At 28.1% G+C, this 20,277-nt stretch overlaps 5 protein-coding genes across 10 annotated transcripts in view; 3 read left to right on the plus strand and 2 right to left on the minus strand.

Annotated features, from left to right (window-relative positions):
• The window catches only part of LOC145191713 (basement membrane-specific heparan sulfate proteoglycan core protein-like), a 35,433-nt gene extending 34,913 nt beyond the window's left edge, over positions 1–520 (minus strand). For 3 of the 4 annotated variants that reach the window (XR_016444721.1, XM_090065773.1, XM_090065775.1), the window contains exons 1-2: positions 337–520; positions 191–245 (exon numbers count right to left, since the gene is read on the minus strand). Coding sequence is in view for 3 of the 4 variants with exons in the window: in XM_090065773.1 (XP_089921899.1) it covers positions 191–245; positions 337–372 (91 nt within the window). In the remaining variant the exon portion in view is untranslated. The remainder of the gene's footprint in view (positions 1–190; positions 246–336) is intronic. The other variant, XM_090065774.1, reaches the window with a different exon arrangement.
• Positions 1–20,277, minus strand: part of LOC145191148 (UDP-glucose:glycoprotein glucosyltransferase 1-like) — a 421,900-nt gene that overhangs the window by 90,809 nt on the left and 310,814 nt on the right. The gene's annotated exons all lie outside the window — the stretch shown is intronic.
• Positions 2,616–9,623, plus strand: LOC145191289 (FUN14 domain-containing protein 2-like). The gene is made up of 5 exons (XM_090066760.1): positions 2,616–5,641; positions 8,009–8,156; positions 8,491–8,566; positions 8,917–9,051; positions 9,482–9,623. The coding sequence occupies exons 1-5, from the start codon at positions 5,569–5,571 to the stop codon at positions 9,557–9,559; spliced, it is 510 nt and encodes a 169-aa protein (XP_089922886.1). The 5' UTR covers positions 2,616–5,568; the 3' UTR covers positions 9,560–9,623.
• LOC145191287 (vacuolar protein sorting-associated protein 26C-like) lies at positions 10,114–17,036 on the plus strand. Of its 2 annotated transcripts, none has more exons than XR_016444991.1 (9): positions 10,114–10,274; positions 10,380–10,579; positions 10,858–10,951; positions 14,294–14,374; positions 15,438–15,663; positions 16,019–16,045; positions 16,143–16,165; positions 16,271–16,578; positions 16,743–17,036. XR_016444991.1 is itself a non-coding variant. In XM_090066759.1 (9 exons), the coding sequence occupies exons 1-9, from the start codon at positions 10,221–10,223 to the stop codon at positions 16,820–16,822; spliced, it is 888 nt and encodes a 295-aa protein (XP_089922885.1). In that variant the 5' UTR covers positions 10,114–10,220; the 3' UTR covers positions 16,823–17,036. The 2 variants fall into 2 exon arrangements, 1 of the variants encoding a protein (XP_089922885.1); XM_090066759.1 differs by having other exon boundaries at positions 16,271–16,373.
• On the plus strand, positions 17,094–20,026 carry LOC145191284 (mitochondrial intermediate peptidase-like). Of its 2 annotated transcripts, XR_016444989.1 has the most exons (6): positions 17,234–18,360; positions 18,446–18,592; positions 18,832–18,997; positions 19,159–19,310; positions 19,431–19,595; positions 19,717–20,026. XR_016444989.1 is itself a non-coding variant. In XM_090066757.1 (5 exons), the coding sequence occupies exons 1-5, from the start codon at positions 17,275–17,277 to the stop codon at positions 19,989–19,991; spliced, it is 2,076 nt and encodes a 691-aa protein (XP_089922883.1). In that variant the 5' UTR covers positions 17,094–17,274; the 3' UTR covers positions 19,992–20,026. The 2 variants fall into 2 exon arrangements, 1 of the variants encoding a protein (XP_089922883.1); XM_090066757.1 differs by having other exon boundaries at positions 17,094–18,592.

Raw genomic sequence — 20,277 nt, forward strand, 5'->3', positions numbered from 1 at the left:
GTTGCATAAATACACAGAAAACTTACAAGTAAAATCAATTTTAAAATGATTAATCAAGTATTTATCTACTATTATATTTTTAAATCAAATTTTAAAGTTTATTTTGTATATAAGTTAAATAGGATTCTCTAAGTATACTGCATAGTACTTATTAAAAATTCATGAATTGTTAGGTCTACAAAACAAATACCAAGTGTGGAGTTCTGAAGTTTTTCTTGATCTGCTTTTGTGTCAAATGGAAAAGTCTAAAAAGTCAATGGATTCATAATGATTATATATATTTTTTAAACTAGCGATTTTTTAAGCATCACAAATATTTAATGATGGAAAACTTACCAATAATAAGATACAGAAAAGTTCAAATAATTTCATCCTTGCCAATAGGTCTTATACCTACTATAAGTGATATTTTAAAGTTCTTAAATCTTTCAAATAAAATCTTTCAAATAAACCTTTTTTCTATAAAAAAAAAAAAAACAAAAAAGAAAAAAAGGAAAACTTGCTTATACAATACACAAATAATCTTTTATTTGAACTAAAGTCATTTTTTAGTTTGAAGAGTAAATAATAATGAAACCGGAAGGACGTTTGTTAGAGTCAAATACTTTAATTTTTAATAATAAAAAAATTAGAATTTTCATTTAAAAATTGAATATATGAATGTAAATAAATAAAAGACCCTCTTTATTTAATTATTGTTGAATCGATAGCATCATCATTAAAATTTTTACAACTTCTTTTATTTGTGGATCGTGCAATAACAACTTACAATCTTTTTCTAGAACTGATTTTTTTTTTTTTTTTCTTTTTTTGGTGTTCCTTTTAATTTTATTTTAAAATGCTTCATTATGAAAGTGCAAATGGAAGTAAATATTTTTTATGTAGATTTTAGTATTACTTAGAAAAATTCCTTATACTTTTTAGACGTTACGTTTTTAAAGCAGTGATTTGTTTGTTTACTTTTATACCTCACGCTCCTCCTCTTTCTATATATATATATTTTTTAAGCACGTGTATAAGCGTCGATTTTAAAGATTTTCGCTTTAAAAAAAAATGAAAAAATTTGAAAAATGTATTCATTGGGAAAAAAAAATTGCGGTCAATCTAAAAAAAAGAGCGCTTAGTGTGTATATTCAATGTTATGACTTTTTTAAAATTTATGATCTCGAATGGGACTCCTTGTTTTACTTATAGTTTGGTTCAGGCATGAATTTTGAAAAAAGATTTTCAAGCTTTGTTAAAAAGTAATTCAAAACTCATCAACAAAAAAACTTTATAGAAGGGGTGGTGACCGAAAGGGTGGTGACCGAAAGGGTGGTGATCTTGTAATGTACTTAGGTACAAATTACTCTGCTGATCCTCTAGAGGATCAAGTAAGTTGGCCTGGGCCTCATTCATCCTCTCGACGAGCCTTTTCTTAAAGAACAATTTAACTTGGTTATTGGCTTTGCTTTTCATGCAAACGTAGGGTCCAAGTTTTTCCAGCAACTAAGTAACAAAATAATGCTTCAAAACTTAAAAAGTATATGGAAACCCATATACTTTTTATCAAAATTAAGTTTTAACTTAATCGATTTTTAATCCTTCGAACACTGAGAGAACAGGTCACTACTGCACGAAGTCTCCAAATACATTTTGCTGAGATTTGCTGTTAATCAATATACCTCAAGAAGAAGATTTCGTGTTTTAAATTTAAAACCTCGGGTAACAGTTACTGGTCCCAGATTGTCTGTAGGCCTCCAAAAAGACAGACTGGCTTTTGAAAAGGAGGCATATACATTGGGAAATACATGATTGAGGACAGGTCTTATTTACTGATGAGTCAAGGTTTTTCCTTGTAAAATATATTTTTTAAAATCTATGATAATATTGACGAAAATTAAAAGAAATCGGAAAATAAGTAATGAGTTAATTTTACGGTAAAGTTTATATATATATATATATATAGCGTATATGTAAGTTTATATATAATCCTTTCATTTGATTTTTGTGTAAAAATTGTAACGTGATGTTTAAAATTGTAGGTGGTGGAGTAGCTCCCGTCCTTTCTCTTTCGGCAGGATAACTCACTGGATGTTTAAAAATCCAGTCCTTAAATCTTCTGCAAAAACTAAATTTTTCCCTATTCTTACAACTAACATGACAACACTCAAGTTCATTCTTCATAAATCTATTCAACTATTTTGAAGCTAACAAACTCATAACTCCTACGAATGATCCCAAATTAGGAGTATTTGATTCTGTGTATTACTCTGGGACTTTTTACTCTACAGCTATTGAAACAAGATTTTACTCCACTATTATGCATAAGTGATTTGATCAAATTTTTTAAAACTTTCATATTCTATATTTGTGATTAGAATAAATTCATGTAAACTATATGTACGAAAGTATTCTATATTTGTGATTAGAATAATTTCATGTAAACTATATGTACGAAAGTATTCTATATTTGTGATTAGAATAATTTCATGTAAACTATATGTACGAAAGTAACTTTTTGTTTTCATGTTAAATAAAAGTAACAAAAAAAAAATTGTTAGTTTTTCCAACTTTTCATGTAATTAAAACAATAACAATTTATTGATAAAACAAATAAAACGCAGGCGTTTTTTTGTTTATTACTTTTTTTTTTTTTTAGCATTGTGCTTATTTTTAACATAATGCCGATGATTATTGCACAAATCGAAGAAAAAATTCCTCAATAATTCATAGCTTGGGTTACGTAAAACAACGAAATTCCAAAAACCCTGAAAGTAACAATTTACAAAGGTTCGCGGAGGTAGTAATAAGAAATTTACATAAAAAAATTAAACATTTTTTTTTGTGCACTCTTCACATAGCATCAGAAATCAAATGACAAACTTTAAAAATCAAAAAATATTTCGGAAATGACGGAGGCTGGTGATGGAACCACAATAACATCCCGTTTCAAATATCTTAAAATTACAACCATATAAATGCATTAAACAATTTATCTACATTCCAACCAATAGCCCTGGGGTGATGAAAACATAAAAGTAGTAAAACTCATTAGTGTCCTCAAAAAGTGTTCTATTGAACTGAAACATCTCAGAACTTGGAAAAAAATTAAAACTTTTAATTTCAAATTCATGGTAATAAGAATGTTACAAAATACTGATTGGAAATAGTGATTTACCAATAAAAAACAAAGACCTAAATAAGATAACATTAATAAACAACAACAATAAGAGAACACTGAGAAAAAATCAATTAGATGTCTACATACAAAAAGAAAAAAGTTACAGAGGTAAAGAATGAAGTTAAGTGTAGATGTTTACTTAGAAATGATGGAATGACTTAAACAACAGATTTTTGAATCTGATGATAAAATCTGTTTTAAGGGAGGATGTTCCTAGAAAGAATACACTTTTATGTAATGGAATTAATTCCGTATTTAGTTGTCTGTTTTAGTGGGATAGTATAAGATATTATAAACCACTGATCTTAGGTTATGCCAGATATTGTCCTATTATTAAAGTAGTTATGGTTGGAAGGAGGCCGTGTTATTGATCTCAGACAAATGAACAGTTAAAAAACTGGATTAAGTTATAGAAAAAAAGAACTTTGGATATATATAGTGACGGATTCAGGGTACGGTATATAATATACACTAAAGGGTGAGGTATGTAATATACTACCTTCTGTAGGTAGACACCTTCAAAAGGTATGCCTTGGTTTACAAAACATGTCGGGTGGGAAAATAATTCAGTTCTAAATTTTCTCCCTCTTTGAATGTTATTTTTTGTGTGACTTGTGTTTTATTTGTCAATGAAGTGAGTGAAAATAATCGTTTCAATGCTACAAAACTTGCGCATTTAGTAAACAAACCACAAAAATATCCGGATGAGGAAACTATCCATTAATATATTTGGAGTGGAAGGAGCTTTTTTTTACATTGTAAAATTTATCCCTCAACGTATATTAACTTATGATGGTTAAATTACTAATTCATAATTAATGTAAATGTTTTAAACTATTCCATCAACACGGCTAGTTATTAACAATTGAATGACGCATTTTCTTCTTCTTAGGTTAAATTTTACTTTGCTTCTATTGTGCTGTATAAACATTAAACATGATTGAACAACTTCAGCGGTTACATTCTTTGTTACTTAACGATTTTGCCCTTTAGATTGGCAACCACTCAAAACACTGCCATGGATTTTCTCTACCATCACTATATGTACAGCTGAACGGAACTTCAGTGCCATGAAGATTTTAAAAATGAGAGCATTATAAGTTATTTATGTGTGTTTTTTCAAAAGCTCAGTGCATTCAAAAATATAATTGATTTGCAAATCAAATGTACGTCCCCCAATATAACTACAGCTTTAAGGATATTTGCAAGTATTGCATGTTGGAATTGTAGCGGAGAATGATCATTTTCAACATTAAAAAACAAAAAATCATCTTCAATAATAACAAAATCATCGTCAATATACGTTATTTAAGTAATTTATTTAAAGCATGTGATCTTTTATTAGATAAATACAAATGTTAATGAAATTTTTCAAAGATTTTTAGAAGCCAGATGCCGTAAAAAACCAGTGTTCACATGCATAAAGTTTTGTTGCTTTGAAATAAATTCGAAAAGAAAACTCAAATTGAAAAAAAAAAACAACTTCAGGTTTATATCCATCGCATTCTTTTCTTTTTCAGAAATGAATTATTTTAAAGTGATTTTATTTATTTGAAGTCACTTGAAAATATTTATCATTTTAAAATATTTAAACGTCTCGTAACTTAGCTCTAGAATGCATTAACATCGAATATTCGAACACAAGGTGAATCAAAGTCTGTTTTTAGGAGAAATACTGAGAAGATTTTAAAGGTTTTTTTAGATTTTAGATTTCCTGGCTGGAACCCTTTCAGAAATGTAATGAAAGGGGTGGAATAAGAATGTCCAGGGTAGAAAATTTTCCCATACAAAAGTATTGAAGTTCTTAATGTGGCACGCGACATGTTAAATTACTGCCTTTACTCCCATATACAACTCTTTAATTGCAGCCAACGCTGGTTTTTTTAAACATAACTTGATGATGCATATACATTCTATCATTGTTACATCGACAAATGGCTTAGAAAATATCTTAGAAGAACCATTAAAAAATATCATATATTAAACTTTCACTGATGTATATGGGAAAGCTGCAAATGTAAAAATAGCTGCGTTTGTTTTTGAAACATATATTCATTTAAAGATAAATTGCATTTAAATTAAATTAGATTTTCAGGGCAGAGTTAATAAAAAACATGGATGCCTTTGTTCTCGGTAGAAAGTTTAGACTTTCTTCTGATAGTCTGAAAAGCTTTTGATAGTATTTGAAATATATCATCATACGATAAACTCCTACAATTCTGCATTAAAGATTCAAATGCTACTAAAAACTGGCCAGATTTAGGACGCAGCCAGAAATAAATCAAGTTACCCTAGCCCTAGACCTTGCGATGTCTTCTAAAAGTCCGTACTGCTGTGAGTTGTGAAATCTGTTTCATTTATTTCTAAAAACATATGTCCAGTTTTGATTTAAAAACATCAAAATAATGGTTAAAATCGAAGAACTTAAAAGCGGTGCTAAAGTTAAAACATCAAAAAAAGACTTATCCACTTCATTTGGTAAGCCGAACGTAAAAAAAAGTTTATGTACAATCTGATAATTACTTTTTAATTTTAATCACAAGCATCAAACAAATTACAGCGACTATAAAAAACGCTCATCAAAAATTGTAAAACTTATATAGTGTAACAATTTGTGGAATAAATTGGTTTTGTCACCCCAGATTTCTTAATCGTGATTATTTTTTACTAGAAATCATAAAAACAACTACCTCAATACTGCTACTTATCCAAATCAAAATTTAATACATATTTTGATGTCAATGCATATACAATATCATGTACACACAATACACAATATGTATATATTTACAAGAGTTAAAAAATTCAAAAAACTAAATGTTTAAAAAATGTTTAAACTAAATATGCATTACAGAAATAACTTTTTTATAACCTCCTGTTTAGGTATCTTAAATTCAATTAAATTTTGCCTAAAAACAATGGAAATAAGATTATTTCAATATTATTTTCAAGAAGGTTATTCCAAAATCAAAAATCAATATTTGCATTTGTAACTGTATACTTATCATGTAACATGCATGTGTTTGCATGTGTTATAATACAAACAAAAAAGTTCACAAATTTTCTACTTTAATTGTACATCACTGCTTATTACTCAGATGAAATCAAAGCTGCATAATCGTCTTTTTTTCTTCTGGTAGCATATGATTCCTGCACACTTTAAGTGCATGTTCTGTACACCCATTACATCTTATTATGTTAAGCATATGTAGCTTTTGTTTTCAGTGATTTTCCAATGAGTGCAATACTTTTTTGTTTTGATATTTCTAACATGTCCTTAAAGTCATTTTTATTCTACATCTGATAAGTAAACCAATATTTTTCCCCATCGTATAAAGTTAAGTTGCGCACTTTGTCCAAAGTCTCAAAGATTTCTGTTTTATTCACAAGCTGCACTTTCAATTTCTCCAGTTCAGACAAACAGATATTCAATATTTTGGAATGTTACTATAATATTCAAAACATTGAATTTCTGTTTTTTGTCTATCAACTGGAGAAACTTGTCCAGAATGTGATGCTGACAACAAATAAATTGTGTTTTCCCTTTTTTCTGAGAACATTTGTTACAGGTTATTAACAACTTCATTCTATTTTCCAGTATTTTAGCCTTATAGTGAGACAAAATCTTGTTGTGTCAAATCAGTTTTATTAGAATTGTTATAATTTAAGAAAACAAATCATAAAATACTAACATCAAGTGCCTATCTTGCATATTTATTGCTGAAACTTTAAATCTATATAAAATGTTTGTTTAAAAAAATATTACAGTACCAATTTATACATTAAGAATTGGTTTTAGATTCTTGCAAGTAAAAAGTTCAACACCAGGAGGAAATTTTTTTTTGTGTTAAGTGTTAAAGCAGTTAAGTAAATGTTAAAGCAGTTTTTGTATAGGATAAAGTAACTGGATTGATGTGTATAAAAGTCTTTTCACAACATTTTTATTTGTCTCCATTCTTGAAACTTTTCGCAAAAGATGTTCCCTATAACAAGCTTCTTGAGCTTCCTAACTAAAGCTTCTTTAAGCTTCTTTACTAAATAGACCTATTGGCAAAACTAGACTTTCTATTTCTGATTCATGAATTAAGATCTTCTAAAGACAAATCATGTAATACTAATGGTAAAAGCAGTAGTAGAGGTTTGCGGTTTCCAAACAAAGTAAGCAAAACTTGCTGATGTTAATTTCAAATCCACTTGATATAAAAATTAGGATTATATGGAACTTTACAATTAATTCTTTGTTCACTTCTGTAATTTCAGCAAAAAGATCTTCAATTAAAAGGCTTATTTAACAATTTTACTTTCATTTGAAGTTTTCAGATAGTCAAAATCAAGTTCCTTTTTTTGTATATTTTTTTGTTGTTTAACAAAAGACTTCTTGTGTGTCTTCTCTTGCTTGCTATGAAATGTAAATAAGATTCAAAAACTCATATCCATGCATGAACTATAGATAATCCACATTGCAGTCCATCTAATTGATAAATTTATAAATTTTGTGCATGTCTTTTGGTGAACATTTTATTGAATATTAGATTAAATTTCTTAATATATAAGGTTTTGGGTTCCTCCAAATAACAGTTAGGGTAAGTATTAAACATTGCTTATTACACTTATAAATTATCAAATCTATTAAATTTGCATCAAAATTTATCTTGCTTACAAGGGGTTCAAATTTACCACTATTATTTTAGATTCAGATTATAGATGTAATCTAAATACAAAATTTCATTGAGTTTTGATACCAAGTTAGTTTTTCTATAATTCAATCCTTTTATAGTTTAATGCAATTCCTAATTTATCATTATCATTTTACAAAACTTATCCTTTTTTAATTACAAATTTTAGATGAAAATGATTTTGAGTTTCTTGATGAGGAAGTATTTGAAGATGAAGAGACATCCTATAAAAGTTTGATTTCAAAAAAAGTTCTTGCTCTTGACTTGTCTAGTAATTCAGCATATATCCAGCTTGGAGTTGGAGGTGCAACAGGATGGTATTTTACGTTAAGTTATTTGCAGCATTATTGTAGCACTTTTTATTTTATCTGTAATTTGTATTTATTTTAAAATTTCATATTCTTACATATATAGATATATGCATACATTTATAATTATATTATATATACATTATTGTTATATAATAAACCAAAAAATCCTACTTACAGCTCTACTTTTGTTAAAGGAGATTTTTGTGTGATCTGATGATTTTTCTAAAAATTTTTTTGTATGTGTGTGTGATTTTTCAAAAAATTTTTTGTATGCACATGCTTTTTTTGTATGCACCTGTGTTATTAAAGAAACTCTTTAAAAGATAAATTTATTATTTAGGCTAACTGGATACTTAGTTGGGAAGGTTGGCAAGGCTCTTGCTGCAGCAGTTGGAGGAAGCATATTGTTGTTAAATGTAAGATTGTTAATAATTATCCTGTAAGTTTATTTGATTTGTAAAAATATGCAAGTATGTTGATTTTTACTTACAAAAGATATTTAACTTTTTTATTACATACATTTCAATTATTCTTTTTTTGTGATTTTTTTAATTGTTAAAAAAAGGAAGGTTTTTAGAAAAAATCTGTTATAAAATGAAATGCTACTTGGTTCAAATTTCATAATATGCTCCTGAAACCTTAAAATGATTTTTATGATAAGATTTTTTGAAGAATTAAATATTTAAAATAAGTTAAAATGGTTTTGAAGTATATAAAATAACAACTGAATAATCTTGGAGTGCTGTTATAAATGAGAATTATTTAGATGGGAGCCCGTGCTGGATACATAACTGTTGATTGGGAGAAAGTTGACACAGATATACGAACTGCAAGTGAAAAAATGAGCCGCCGCATTGCTGAGAAGCAACAAAATCACCAGGCTGAAAGGTTTTTTGCAAAGGTTTAAACTGAAGGCTAAATTTTTTTTTTCAATAATTTTTGTCTTTTGGTTTGCTGCAGTATCAGTAGTGAAACAAAGAAATAGATTTTTTTTTTTTTGTCATTTTTCATTCTTGTAAAATCATCTTGGAGTTCAATGATTAGGGATTAATATTTTATATATCAGTACTATCACAAGGTATTGTATTCTATCCATTGTACTGTCAGTGTCCACTAGTTTGTACATTCACTATAGTAAAACAAAAAAGATCAATTTAACACAATTAAAAAATGATGTCAATGGTTGTTGATATAAATATTTAGTGAAAATAAAATGTTTTAAAAAAAATTTTTTGAGTTATAGTAAAACAAGCTAACTGTTTACAATATGGATAGTTATAAATTAAAACTATTATTCTTACTTTTACTATTGGTAACTTTCTATTTTTCAGGGATCAATGTTTGTGAAAAGAAATTTAATGACAGTGGGAGGTTTTGCAGCAGGCTTCTTTTTGGGAATTGCAACTTGATAATTTTTGCCTGCAAAATTGATGCAATATGAAGTTCATTCAAAAAATGAAGCAGAAACCATAATCAGTGTTTTCACATCTCTGTTCTTGATTTATTTATTTTTTATAAGTTGTAAATATATAATATAGTTAAATAAATCTAAATATGTTATCTAAATTTAAACTTGTTAGCTAATTTTCTACATAAATTTCTCTCCAAGAAGATTTCTTTATCTGCAGGATTATGCTAACACTAACAGATTTTTGGACTGCTTCCTTTTGATGATGATGATGATGATGATGATAATGATGATGATGATGATGATGATGAAGATCATTTTATGATGATGATGATGATGATTATCATCATCATCTTATGATGATGATTATCATCATCATTTTATGATGATGATCATCATCATATGGTGATGATGATCATCATCATCTTATGATGATGATGATCATCTTATGATGATGATGATCATCTTATGATGATGATGATGATGATGATGATGATCATCATCATCATCTTATGATGATGATGATGATGATGATGATGATGATGATGATGATGATGATGATGATGATGATGATGATGATGATGATGATGATGATGATGATGATGATGATGAGGATCATCATCATGATGATTGCTTTTGCATCACTATCATAGAATATATAAATGGCTACCCTCGATATTAAATTGAAAAAGTTCAACAAAATTTATCATGAGGGGGTAAGCTTCTTTTCACCTATAGTTTATTATTTTTTCTTGTTAATTATTAGTATCCTTGCTTTAGTTATGAATCTAAAAAAAGTTAATCAAAAATTTTTTTTATAGGAAAAACTGAGTGGCACAGTAGTTGTTGATGGTCGAGGTGAGGTGCTTCATTCTGGGATTACTTTAACTTTAGAGGGGACAGTCAACATGCAGTTAAGTGCAAAAAGTGTTGGTTTGTTTGAAGCATTTTACAACTCGGTTAAGCCTATAACCATGCTACGAAATGTAATAGAAATTGCTAAGCCAGGGAAATTACCAAGGTAATCTTTTCATTACTGTCTTTGATGTAATCAAAGCTCAAAACATAGGAAAATTTAAAAAAATCTGTTAACAACTCAAACTTGAAGATAATCCCTTAACACTTGTTGGGTTATAGAAAAATTCTTTTCAGTGATTTTTGCTATGAATCAAAATAAATTTTCATCTGAAAACACCGTTTTTTAGAGACACATACATAGTAAGAACTAATTTACAAATGTTTTCTACCAAAAGTTGTGTAGTGTAATTTTTTCTTTTTTCTTTTTTTTTTGCTTTTCAGTGGTCACACTGAGATACCATTTGAAGTTGTTTTGGCTCCTTTAAAAAATAGAACCTTGTATGAATCATATCATGGGGTATTTATCAAGATTACTGTAAGTTCTGTTGTTAGGTCTCTGATAATTTCTCCATTTTTAGGCTGAAAACTGTTTTATTTTATTTAAACATAAGTTATTTCTAAAGTATTAACTTGTCCAATCTACAGCTAAGTTAATTTGCTAGCATGCAATAAAGTTTGATATAATTAACTGGCCTGTTAAGAAAAGCTATAATGCAATAGGATATTTTAAACGCCTAGAACATTTATTCTGACCTTTCAAATGTTCAATAAGGATAAGTTTTCCAATGTTCAGAAAACTTTGTTTGCAAGCTCTTTTTTACACTTATAACTTGTGCTATATGATAATTTAAATCTAAACTTTAAAGGCCACTTGAGGGAAGTTGTAAGTACAGTTTATATCAGACTTTGGAAGATATAATACTCTTGCAGTTTATGTCCTATAAAATTCTAGAAAGGTTTTTTAAAATTAACTTATTCAAAGTTTAATTTGGTGTGAATACATTTGAATGAATATAATATTCTAAAAGTTAAATTGTTGGAAATTTTCAAGCTTTGACTTGTAATGTGTTACATATCAATAGCATTTTGCGATAACGTATCTATTTATTATTAACAACCAAACAAAATGTTCTGCATAATCTCAAAAACAGTATCATTGTCCCAACCTCAAAAAAACATTTTGGATAATTTGTTAACTGTGTGTGGTAGAGGCTAGCATAACACATAAACAGTATCTGAGAATGATTAATCTATTATTCACTCCAATTATTCAGATAATCAGATCAGAAAATATTATCTTCAAAGCAGGCCTATTTTTAATTGTTACAATTTTTTCTAAGTGCTTAAATTGCTAAAATGGAGTTATGTTTTTCTCTAATCTGCTTGGTCATAACTAATGCAAGCAACTATCTCCTATCTCAATAGAAATCACTGTTTTTGTAAAAATTTATTAACAAATAATTGATTTATAATTGATAAGTAATATTTAGTAAATGATAAAATGATTACAGATAAATTGTTTTTTTCTGTACCTGTCATTAATATATTCAATTTACACCTTTTAAAATTTGAAGGAAAAAAAATATTTTAAAGCTTTTACTTTGGCACTTAGAACAATCTTGTTTTCAATGGATATTTTTGAAATTTTTTTATGAACCATGAAATATTTTAACTCCTTTAAATTTTAGAAACTAAGAAATATAGGGCTCTACTTGCACTTTAAACAGTTTCACAAAATATTATGGTTCTTTGCTTTACTAAGACTCAACATTACTTTTTTTTAAAACTGGCCTAAAAAGTCTACAGTGTAAACAAACAAAATAATGTTTTAAGTCTTTCAGCTCATTCTGATCCAGTTCTCTTATGAAGATTTGCTCATTTTTGATAGTCAGTCTAACAGAACCAAATTTGGGAATTTCATCGCAAAAGTAACTTTCTTTAATAGGGCTCTTTAGAATATGTCAGTGTCAGGGCCTTTGTAAATAGAAGTGAAATCTGAAATATTTATCTTTAAAACTTTATTTTCTCATTTAAAATATTTTTGTCACCATTCTTTTGATAATATCCAAATAATGGTTATTGGGAAAAAGAGTTAACTTCTCTTAAGAGTTTTTGTCAGTATAAGTATGTTGTCAGTATGAGTATGTTGTCAATAAATGTCCATGTAATTGATGATTGACATGATAATTAACTGTATGTGTTTATGGCTTGACTTTCCTACATATGCTTAAAGGTTGCACATGCATAACTTCCTTCTGTAAAAGAAAGGGATTAGCCCTTAACAATCAATTAACATTTTTTTAAAAATTTCTATCTTATATTTTATTCTTTTTAAAAACACCAACCCAACTTCTTCACACAAATCACACTGATCTGTCTTATGCGTATGGAAGTCCTGTTACCACATTTGAATTAATTTTTCATCTCTAACCATAAGCAGAATCTCTTTTCTCTTTAAACTTTCACTTTTATATGCAAATGTATCCTGGTCTCAAGCTAATACATTTCTAACATGTAACACAAAATAAATGCATCAGTAAATATAATATATTAGTATAACATTACAAATAGCTAGTACAATAACACCAATTATGTGTAAAAGACATTATTAACTGATACTTGATATCTAACACGTAATAATAATAATTCACCAATAATTATAAAACCAGTCCAAATTTAATTTTTTAGAAGTAGTAAGCCTATAAAATGAAAGTTTCACATGTTCAAATTCCTCATGTGAATACTCTTACAAACAGAGATCATATTTTACTCATATTTAGCTTCAATGACAGACTTCTCTTGATAGATGTTCATGAATTTATACAATAAAAAAACTCTTCATGTGATCAACAACTTTCTTTAAAATTCTATCACTAAATTTCCTTTTAGTGTGTTTACCACATTAATCTTCCATTGACATTTTATAGCTCCCATTTTATAGGAATTGTTTACCATTTTTTTACTAATGAAACTTTGTTTGATTTTTTTAGTCAGATTGTTAAAGGAAAGACCTATACGTAATTTCCAATTCCTCTTAAAATCATTACATAATTTCTAGTCCCTCCAATTATAATAAATACGCAAAAGAGTTTACTACTAGAAGTTTTATATCTGCTGTCTTCTTATTAAAATATTTAAAAGATTTTAAAATAACATTTTTTTTTAGTCTAATGGTTCAATTTGTAGAAGTCATCCAGTGATCTTTGATGTTCATTCTGATTTATTTTCTGTAAACATTTAAGCTTACAGTTGTTGTTCTCTTTTAAAGTTTCTAACTCTTTTGCCTAAATTAGTTTAGGGTCTATAAGTTCAGTGTTGTGACTCTTAGCAGAGTTCTTGAAAAAAGTATTTTCTTCTGTCTTGAACCAAAAAGAAATTTTGATTTGAGGAGAATGGCAGTTAAACAAATCAAAACTTGCAAAATTGAATTTTGCAAAAAGTTATTTTAAAAAATTATTTGCTAAAAATTAATGTATTTAATAAAAAAAACTATAAAAGGGTAAAAATGATTTATTAAAAACATTACATGGATCATGAATCTTTTAAAAAAAACTTTTTATAGAGAGCAAGAAGTTGCAGAAGAATTTAAGGGAAAGATTGAAGCAAAATGTAGCCATTAAGACTTCATAGGTTTTCCTAATTTATCTTGCATTATTTTATACAGAAGAAACATTCTAATTAAATGTAGCTCATAAATGTACAAAATACAAGCATGAAGATATCAAACGTTTGTATTTGTAAGAATATGAAATATGTTATCCAATCTTTTCAGATTCAATCAAGTTTAATGCAAAAAAATTGTATATGATTTGGTTACAAAACAGTTCTTGTTAGTCTTAAAGGCTTTTTGAAAAAAATATGGTTTTTACATTTTTAGTATGAATTGAAGTGTGAAATGAAAAGATCTTTACTGAATAAAGATCTTCACAAAACATGTGATTTCATGATAGAACAGCAGGTATCTTCTTCTTTTTTTCAACTTCATTTTTAAATTTTTTTTTTTTTTTACCAAATTTTTTTGTGTTTTTTACTTTTTTTGTTACAGTATAAACAAAAATCTTTTAACCAGAAAAATTTATACAGTTGAAACAGAAATTTGTTGTACTAAATTTGTAGTTTCATTTGTAGTTTTTTGAGTAAATTTTAAATTTTAGATTAAAAAAAAAATGTAGCTTAGACTTAAAAAAGATCATGCATAATACATTTATGTATGTTTTTTTTTCTGAGAACTTTAATTGACCAGCACTTACAAAAAAAACAAAACATTTTTTATTTTTTTGTAAATGTTAGGTGTAACTTATTTAAAAAACAAAAACAGATGTCACTTTGAATGTATGTATGTATGTATGTATGTATGTATGTATGTATGTATGTATGTATGTATGTATGTATGTATGTATGTATGTATGTATGTATGTATGTATGTATGTATGTATGTATGTATGTATGTATGTATGTATGATGTGACTTTGAATGACATTCATATAAGTTATTTACATTTACTTATTCATATAGCAATATTTCAAACAATATTTCCTTGACTTTCAATATTTGCTGGATCCTCCTTTTGTCTTAACTACTTGTTTTAGGTCAGGTGATTGGATTCCACTAAACATATGATCATTATCAACCATAATTTAACAACAATTTTTTTTAAAATTTACATCTAATTTTCTTAAATTAAGTTTAGATTTATCCGCCCAAGAACTTTTTTTTTTATCTTAAACATTTTATAAAAAATAACAACAAAGGAATAGCTATAAAAAATTAAAAAAATCTGACTCTAATTAGTGGAAAAGCTACTCATGTTAAAAGCTAATAATAAAAAATAGTAATAAAAAAAATCTGGTTCTAACTACTGTAAATGCTACTCATGATAAAAACTGATTTAAAAAGTTGTTTACCTAAAACTGCTGTGTGCAATTTCTGTTTCAACTTTGTCTTATGTGGCTTCTCCTAAAATAGTTTTTTACTGGTCCATAGTGTTTACCTCAGTTTTATTCAAAAAATTTCATTTACAGCCTCAAAATACAACTGAAGAGTCTGTTAAAGAAGTGCCTTTTAAAATCTCATCACAAGCATTTGCACAGAAAACTTTGGGAAAAATTCCAAACTGTCTAGTAACAGGATTTTTGAAATCAGTAGTTTGTAACATAGCAAAACCCTTCTGTGGTGAAATAAATGTAGAAAACTCTGAGAGACCGATAAAATCCATTGAGCTACAACTTGTCAGGGTTGAAACGTGTGGTAAGTTGTTCTATAGGAAAAGTTATTAGCCAAGTTTTTTATCTTATTTTGAACTGCTGTTATTTACATGTTTCTTTTTCTTTTTCTTTTTTTTTTTAATGATAAAAATATTTGCTTGTTTAACTTTTAAATAAATTTAAAAAAACATTTTTTTTTTTTTCAATCCCTAAAAAACCAAAAGATGATTGTATTTCAAAATATGAAATAATCTGAAAGTAAAATGTTTGATATTTATAAAAGTTATGAATATTTGAGTTTACTAATAGCCATTTTATATTATGTAAGAGATTAGTTTCCAATTTATTTTCATTCCTCATTGATCTCATACTTATAATTTGTTTCTGTATTTTTTAAGGATGTGCTGAAGGGTACGCTAAAGATGGTAAGAATTTGTGCTTATCTTTGAATATTAGTTTTTGCTTTTATTGCATATTCTTCTCTTTTCTTTTTTTTTTTCATTGAATTTTTATCAATTTTAGCAACTGAAATTCAAAATTTACAGGTATTTATGGTTTTTGGTTTATTCTCATTTTTTGAGGATTCCTTTTTTTATCTATTTTTCTATAAAAAATTATTTTACGTTTGTTTCGAACCCTTTTTTTTTCAGATAGCTGAGGGAGATGTTTGTAGAGGAATGGCTATCCCAATATACATGATCTTACCTCGATTGTTCACCTGCCCCACACTTGAAACAACTAATTTTAAAATAGGTATAACATAAGTTGCATATTTTTTACATTTTATTTACATTTAGAACAATAAAAATCACAAAGAATAACAGCAAAGTTATCAGTTTACATAACTTAGTCAACATATTCACCACATACATCAGTTGTCAATAAAATTCACACAGCCATATGCATCAGGAAAATGCACAGTAAAATAGGAGTCTCGAAAGAGTCAATTACAATAACAGTAATATTACCTTCTTTATACTTAGCTTTGTTTTTTTTATACTAAAAAAAACTCCTGTTGATAGGTATAAACAGACTTCAGATTTGAAATCAGATTTTATACTTCAACATAATCAAGTTAGTGTAAAACATGATGAAATGCTTTTGTTTTTTTTTTCTTTACAGAGTTTGAAGTCAATGTGGTAATTGTATTCAAAGACGATCATTTACTAACCGAAAATTTTCCTATCAGAATTTATCGATAATTTTGTCAGAATATTTTATAATTGTAATTGTACTCATATATAGATATATAGATATATTTGGAATAATTTTTTTTTCATTTTAGTAATAATTTTTCTTAGGATTGTTAAAATTTGCAGAATGACTTTTTTTTTTAAACAGCTTTTTTATATTTTTGCGTTAATGAAATTAAGATATAAATTAAACTCAAAAAAAAAAGTTTTTATGTAAATTAAACTCAAAAACGTTTTACTATAAAAATCATTTATATAAATAATTTATTTCAATTTCATGTTTACATTCTTATTGATTTATCATACTTATTTTTTAAGAAATATCTTAAGCATTCATTTTAAATTTGTTTTAAATCCTAGAACTGTCTGCTCGTTTAATTCACTTTTATTTTAAAAAAATAGTTTTTCTAAATTTGAATTTGTAGATTATTTTTAGTGTAGGTATTACTTTGTTTTAGATAATGAGTTTAATTGCAAGAACTTTAAAGCTAAGAAAATCTTTTTGTTTAACATCATTGAAGGCCAATGTCAATACACTGAGCCCACTTGCAACTGCTTTTAACAAATGTTCTTTAGAATTAGAAGCTTCGAGTAATGTAGATAATATCGGTTTGTTTGGTATACCGGAACTGAAAACTGCAGATGGTTTCCACGTTCTTAAAGATAATTTGTTGACGTTATCGGAGGATTTAATTAAACGAATAATAGAAAAGTCCCCCTCTCCAGATGTTGTCTTAATGTTTGATGATCTTTCCAACGAGTTGTGTAAAGTTGCTGACTTAGCCGAGTTTGTACGTGTAGCTCATCCAGTAAAAAAATTTGAACTTGCGGCGGAGAATACTTCGTTTGAAATAGGTAGCTATGTTGAGATGCTGAACACGCATTATGATTTATATAAGGCATTGAATAATTCCGTCAAAGAATGCTCCGACCAACTTGATTCTGTCACAAAAATGGTTGCTGGTTTGTTTTTATTTGATTTTGAACAAAGTGGAATTCATTTAAACGCTGAAAAACGAAAGCGAGCCGTTGAAATGCACGAGGCTTCCCTCGTCTTAGGGGCTCGCTTCACCCAAAACGCTCAACAGTCAAGATTGTTTCCCGTTAGCAAATGGCCTAAAGATCTTCGCATACCATTTCAATTAAATAACGGATCTGAAATAGTTGTTGAAAATAGTTACAGTGAATCGAGCAATGCAAAGTTGAGAGAAGTGTGTTACAAAGCTTTTATGTCAGAATGTAATGAGCAAACAAATCTTTTAAATGGTTTGCTGTATGCACGCAACGAGCTTTCTAATGTCTTAGGATTTGAATCTTTCCCTCATAGAGTACTGAAAGGAACTTCGGCTTCTAATCCAGCTAATGTACTAACGTACTTAGAGAAAACACTAGCTATGGTTGAAAAGCCTTTTATGAAGGAAATAGGTGTGATCTCTGACTACAAAAAGAAGTATGATGGAATACATGACAATTTAGTTAAACCATGGGACATACGATATTACACAAGTTTAATATCATCCCAAACTTTTAATATAACCTCAAAAACGGTGAGTGAATATTTCTCAGTAGGTGCGTGCATGGACGGGCTAAATATTATTTTTACATCACTGTATGGTGTTTCCTTAAATGTAGTTACTGCTGGACCTGGAGAGTTGTGGGCATCTGACGTACAAAAGGTCGAAGTTCGCCACGAAAGTGAAGGGATTCTCGGCTATATTTACTGCGATTTCTTTCAGAGAGCAGATAAATTTTCTCAAGATTGTCATTTTACAATAAAAGGTTAACTTAATATAACATTAACTTCACATCATTACAAAAAAGTAAAAATGTAGCATCTGAAATTTTTTTTAGTGGAAAAAAATATGAAATTAAACTTTGAAGGCTGAGTAGTTTTATGCTCTAATATGAAAACTGATAAGAAAAAAAAATTGAGATGGTGCGTTCTTACTTTGAGGTGACGATACCCTCAGCTTCAGTTTGCAATGAAATTCAAGTTTTGTGATTTTTTTTTTTATAAGGAGGAAAACTGTTGTCTGACGGTAGTTACCAGCTTCCAATTGTGACATTGATATGTAATTTTCCTCGTCCTGGCTTACGAACTCCTTCCTTATTAACTCAAGGGAATGTAGAAAACTTGTTTCACGAAATGGGTCACGCAATGCATTCGATGTTAGGACGATCAAGGTTTTTAAAATTATTATGTTTTTAAAAAAAGTTTTCATTTTTGTTGTAGGCTGACAAACAGTAATTTTAAAATAATTTTTCCAATTTTATTGTAAGCTGACTATGGAACAGCAATTTTAATGTTACATACCTTTCATTATTTTATACAAAAACTTAACTAGATTTCATCACGTTACTGGCACACGATGTCCAACAGACTTTGCTGAAGTTCCTTCGATATTAATGGAGTACTTTGCAACAGACAAAAGAATTCTTCCTCTTTATGCAAAACATTACCAAACTGGTCAGCCATTACCTGAAGATATTATTTATGGTACGCTAAGGTTTGGATGCTCTGCTTTTACTAAAAATCAATTTAAACGGATTTTTTACCCCTTTCATTTATGTTTAGGCAATTTGTGATATGTTCTTTATTGTAAAGTTTTCATTTCAGCATTGAATTCTTCAAAGAAACAGTTTCCTGCAATTGACTTGCACACTCAAATCTTTTACTCGATAGTTGATCAGAAAGTACACGCCAAGTTTAATAATGACATTTCTATTATGGATCAAATTGACAATCTCCATAAGGAATATTCTCCGATCACACACGTTCCAGGTTTTCGTGCTTAGTTTATTATTTTTAATATAATCTGATTTTCTTAAATTTTTGGACTTGTTATTTTGTTTTTAAAAGGAATCGTTTTAAGACTGATTCTTTATAAATTTAAATTTTATAGGAGTTGCTTGGCATCTTCGCTTTAGCCATTTCCATAGTTATGGTGCGAAATATTACGCCTATGTGTGGTCTAAAGCTATCGCTTCTAAGATTTGGTTCAGTTGTTTTGAGCGCGATCCGTTATCACGCGCTGTTGGGGAGAAATACCGAGAGACTATGCTTAGGCACGGTGGGGGGCGACCTCCTTTGCAGATGGTTGAAGACATGATTGGAAAGAAGGTGACATCTCTCGATCTTGTTAATTCCATAGAAACCGATTTGTACTCTCTGTATTAGTTTATTTGATTTTGAAATAAACCTCTGACATCTGAGTTTTTGGAATTTAATATTTTAGTATTTATAGGTTTAGTAATAAACAGATGTTCTGCGTTATTAACATTTAGGGTGTAACCAAAAAAAAGAAAAAAAAAAGGAAACTTTCAGAAAAATTATTGGTCAATAAAGTAGCTGAATTTGTGAAAACCCAAATCTTATGAAGAGTGATTAAAAGAGGATATTTATTGTACCATAAACTCTGGAGCTATATGGAGCTTTTCGTTAAAGTTTCTAAAAATATTCGATT

The sequence above is a fragment of the Hydra viridissima genome, unplaced genomic scaffold (genome assembly GCF_058129835.1).
Source record: "Hydra viridissima isolate aposymbiotic clone 2 unplaced genomic scaffold, HvirCarnegie_v1 scaffold_11, whole genome shotgun sequence".
In the NCBI taxonomy this organism is placed as follows: domain Eukaryota; kingdom Metazoa; phylum Cnidaria; class Hydrozoa; order Anthoathecata; family Hydridae; genus Hydra; species Hydra viridissima.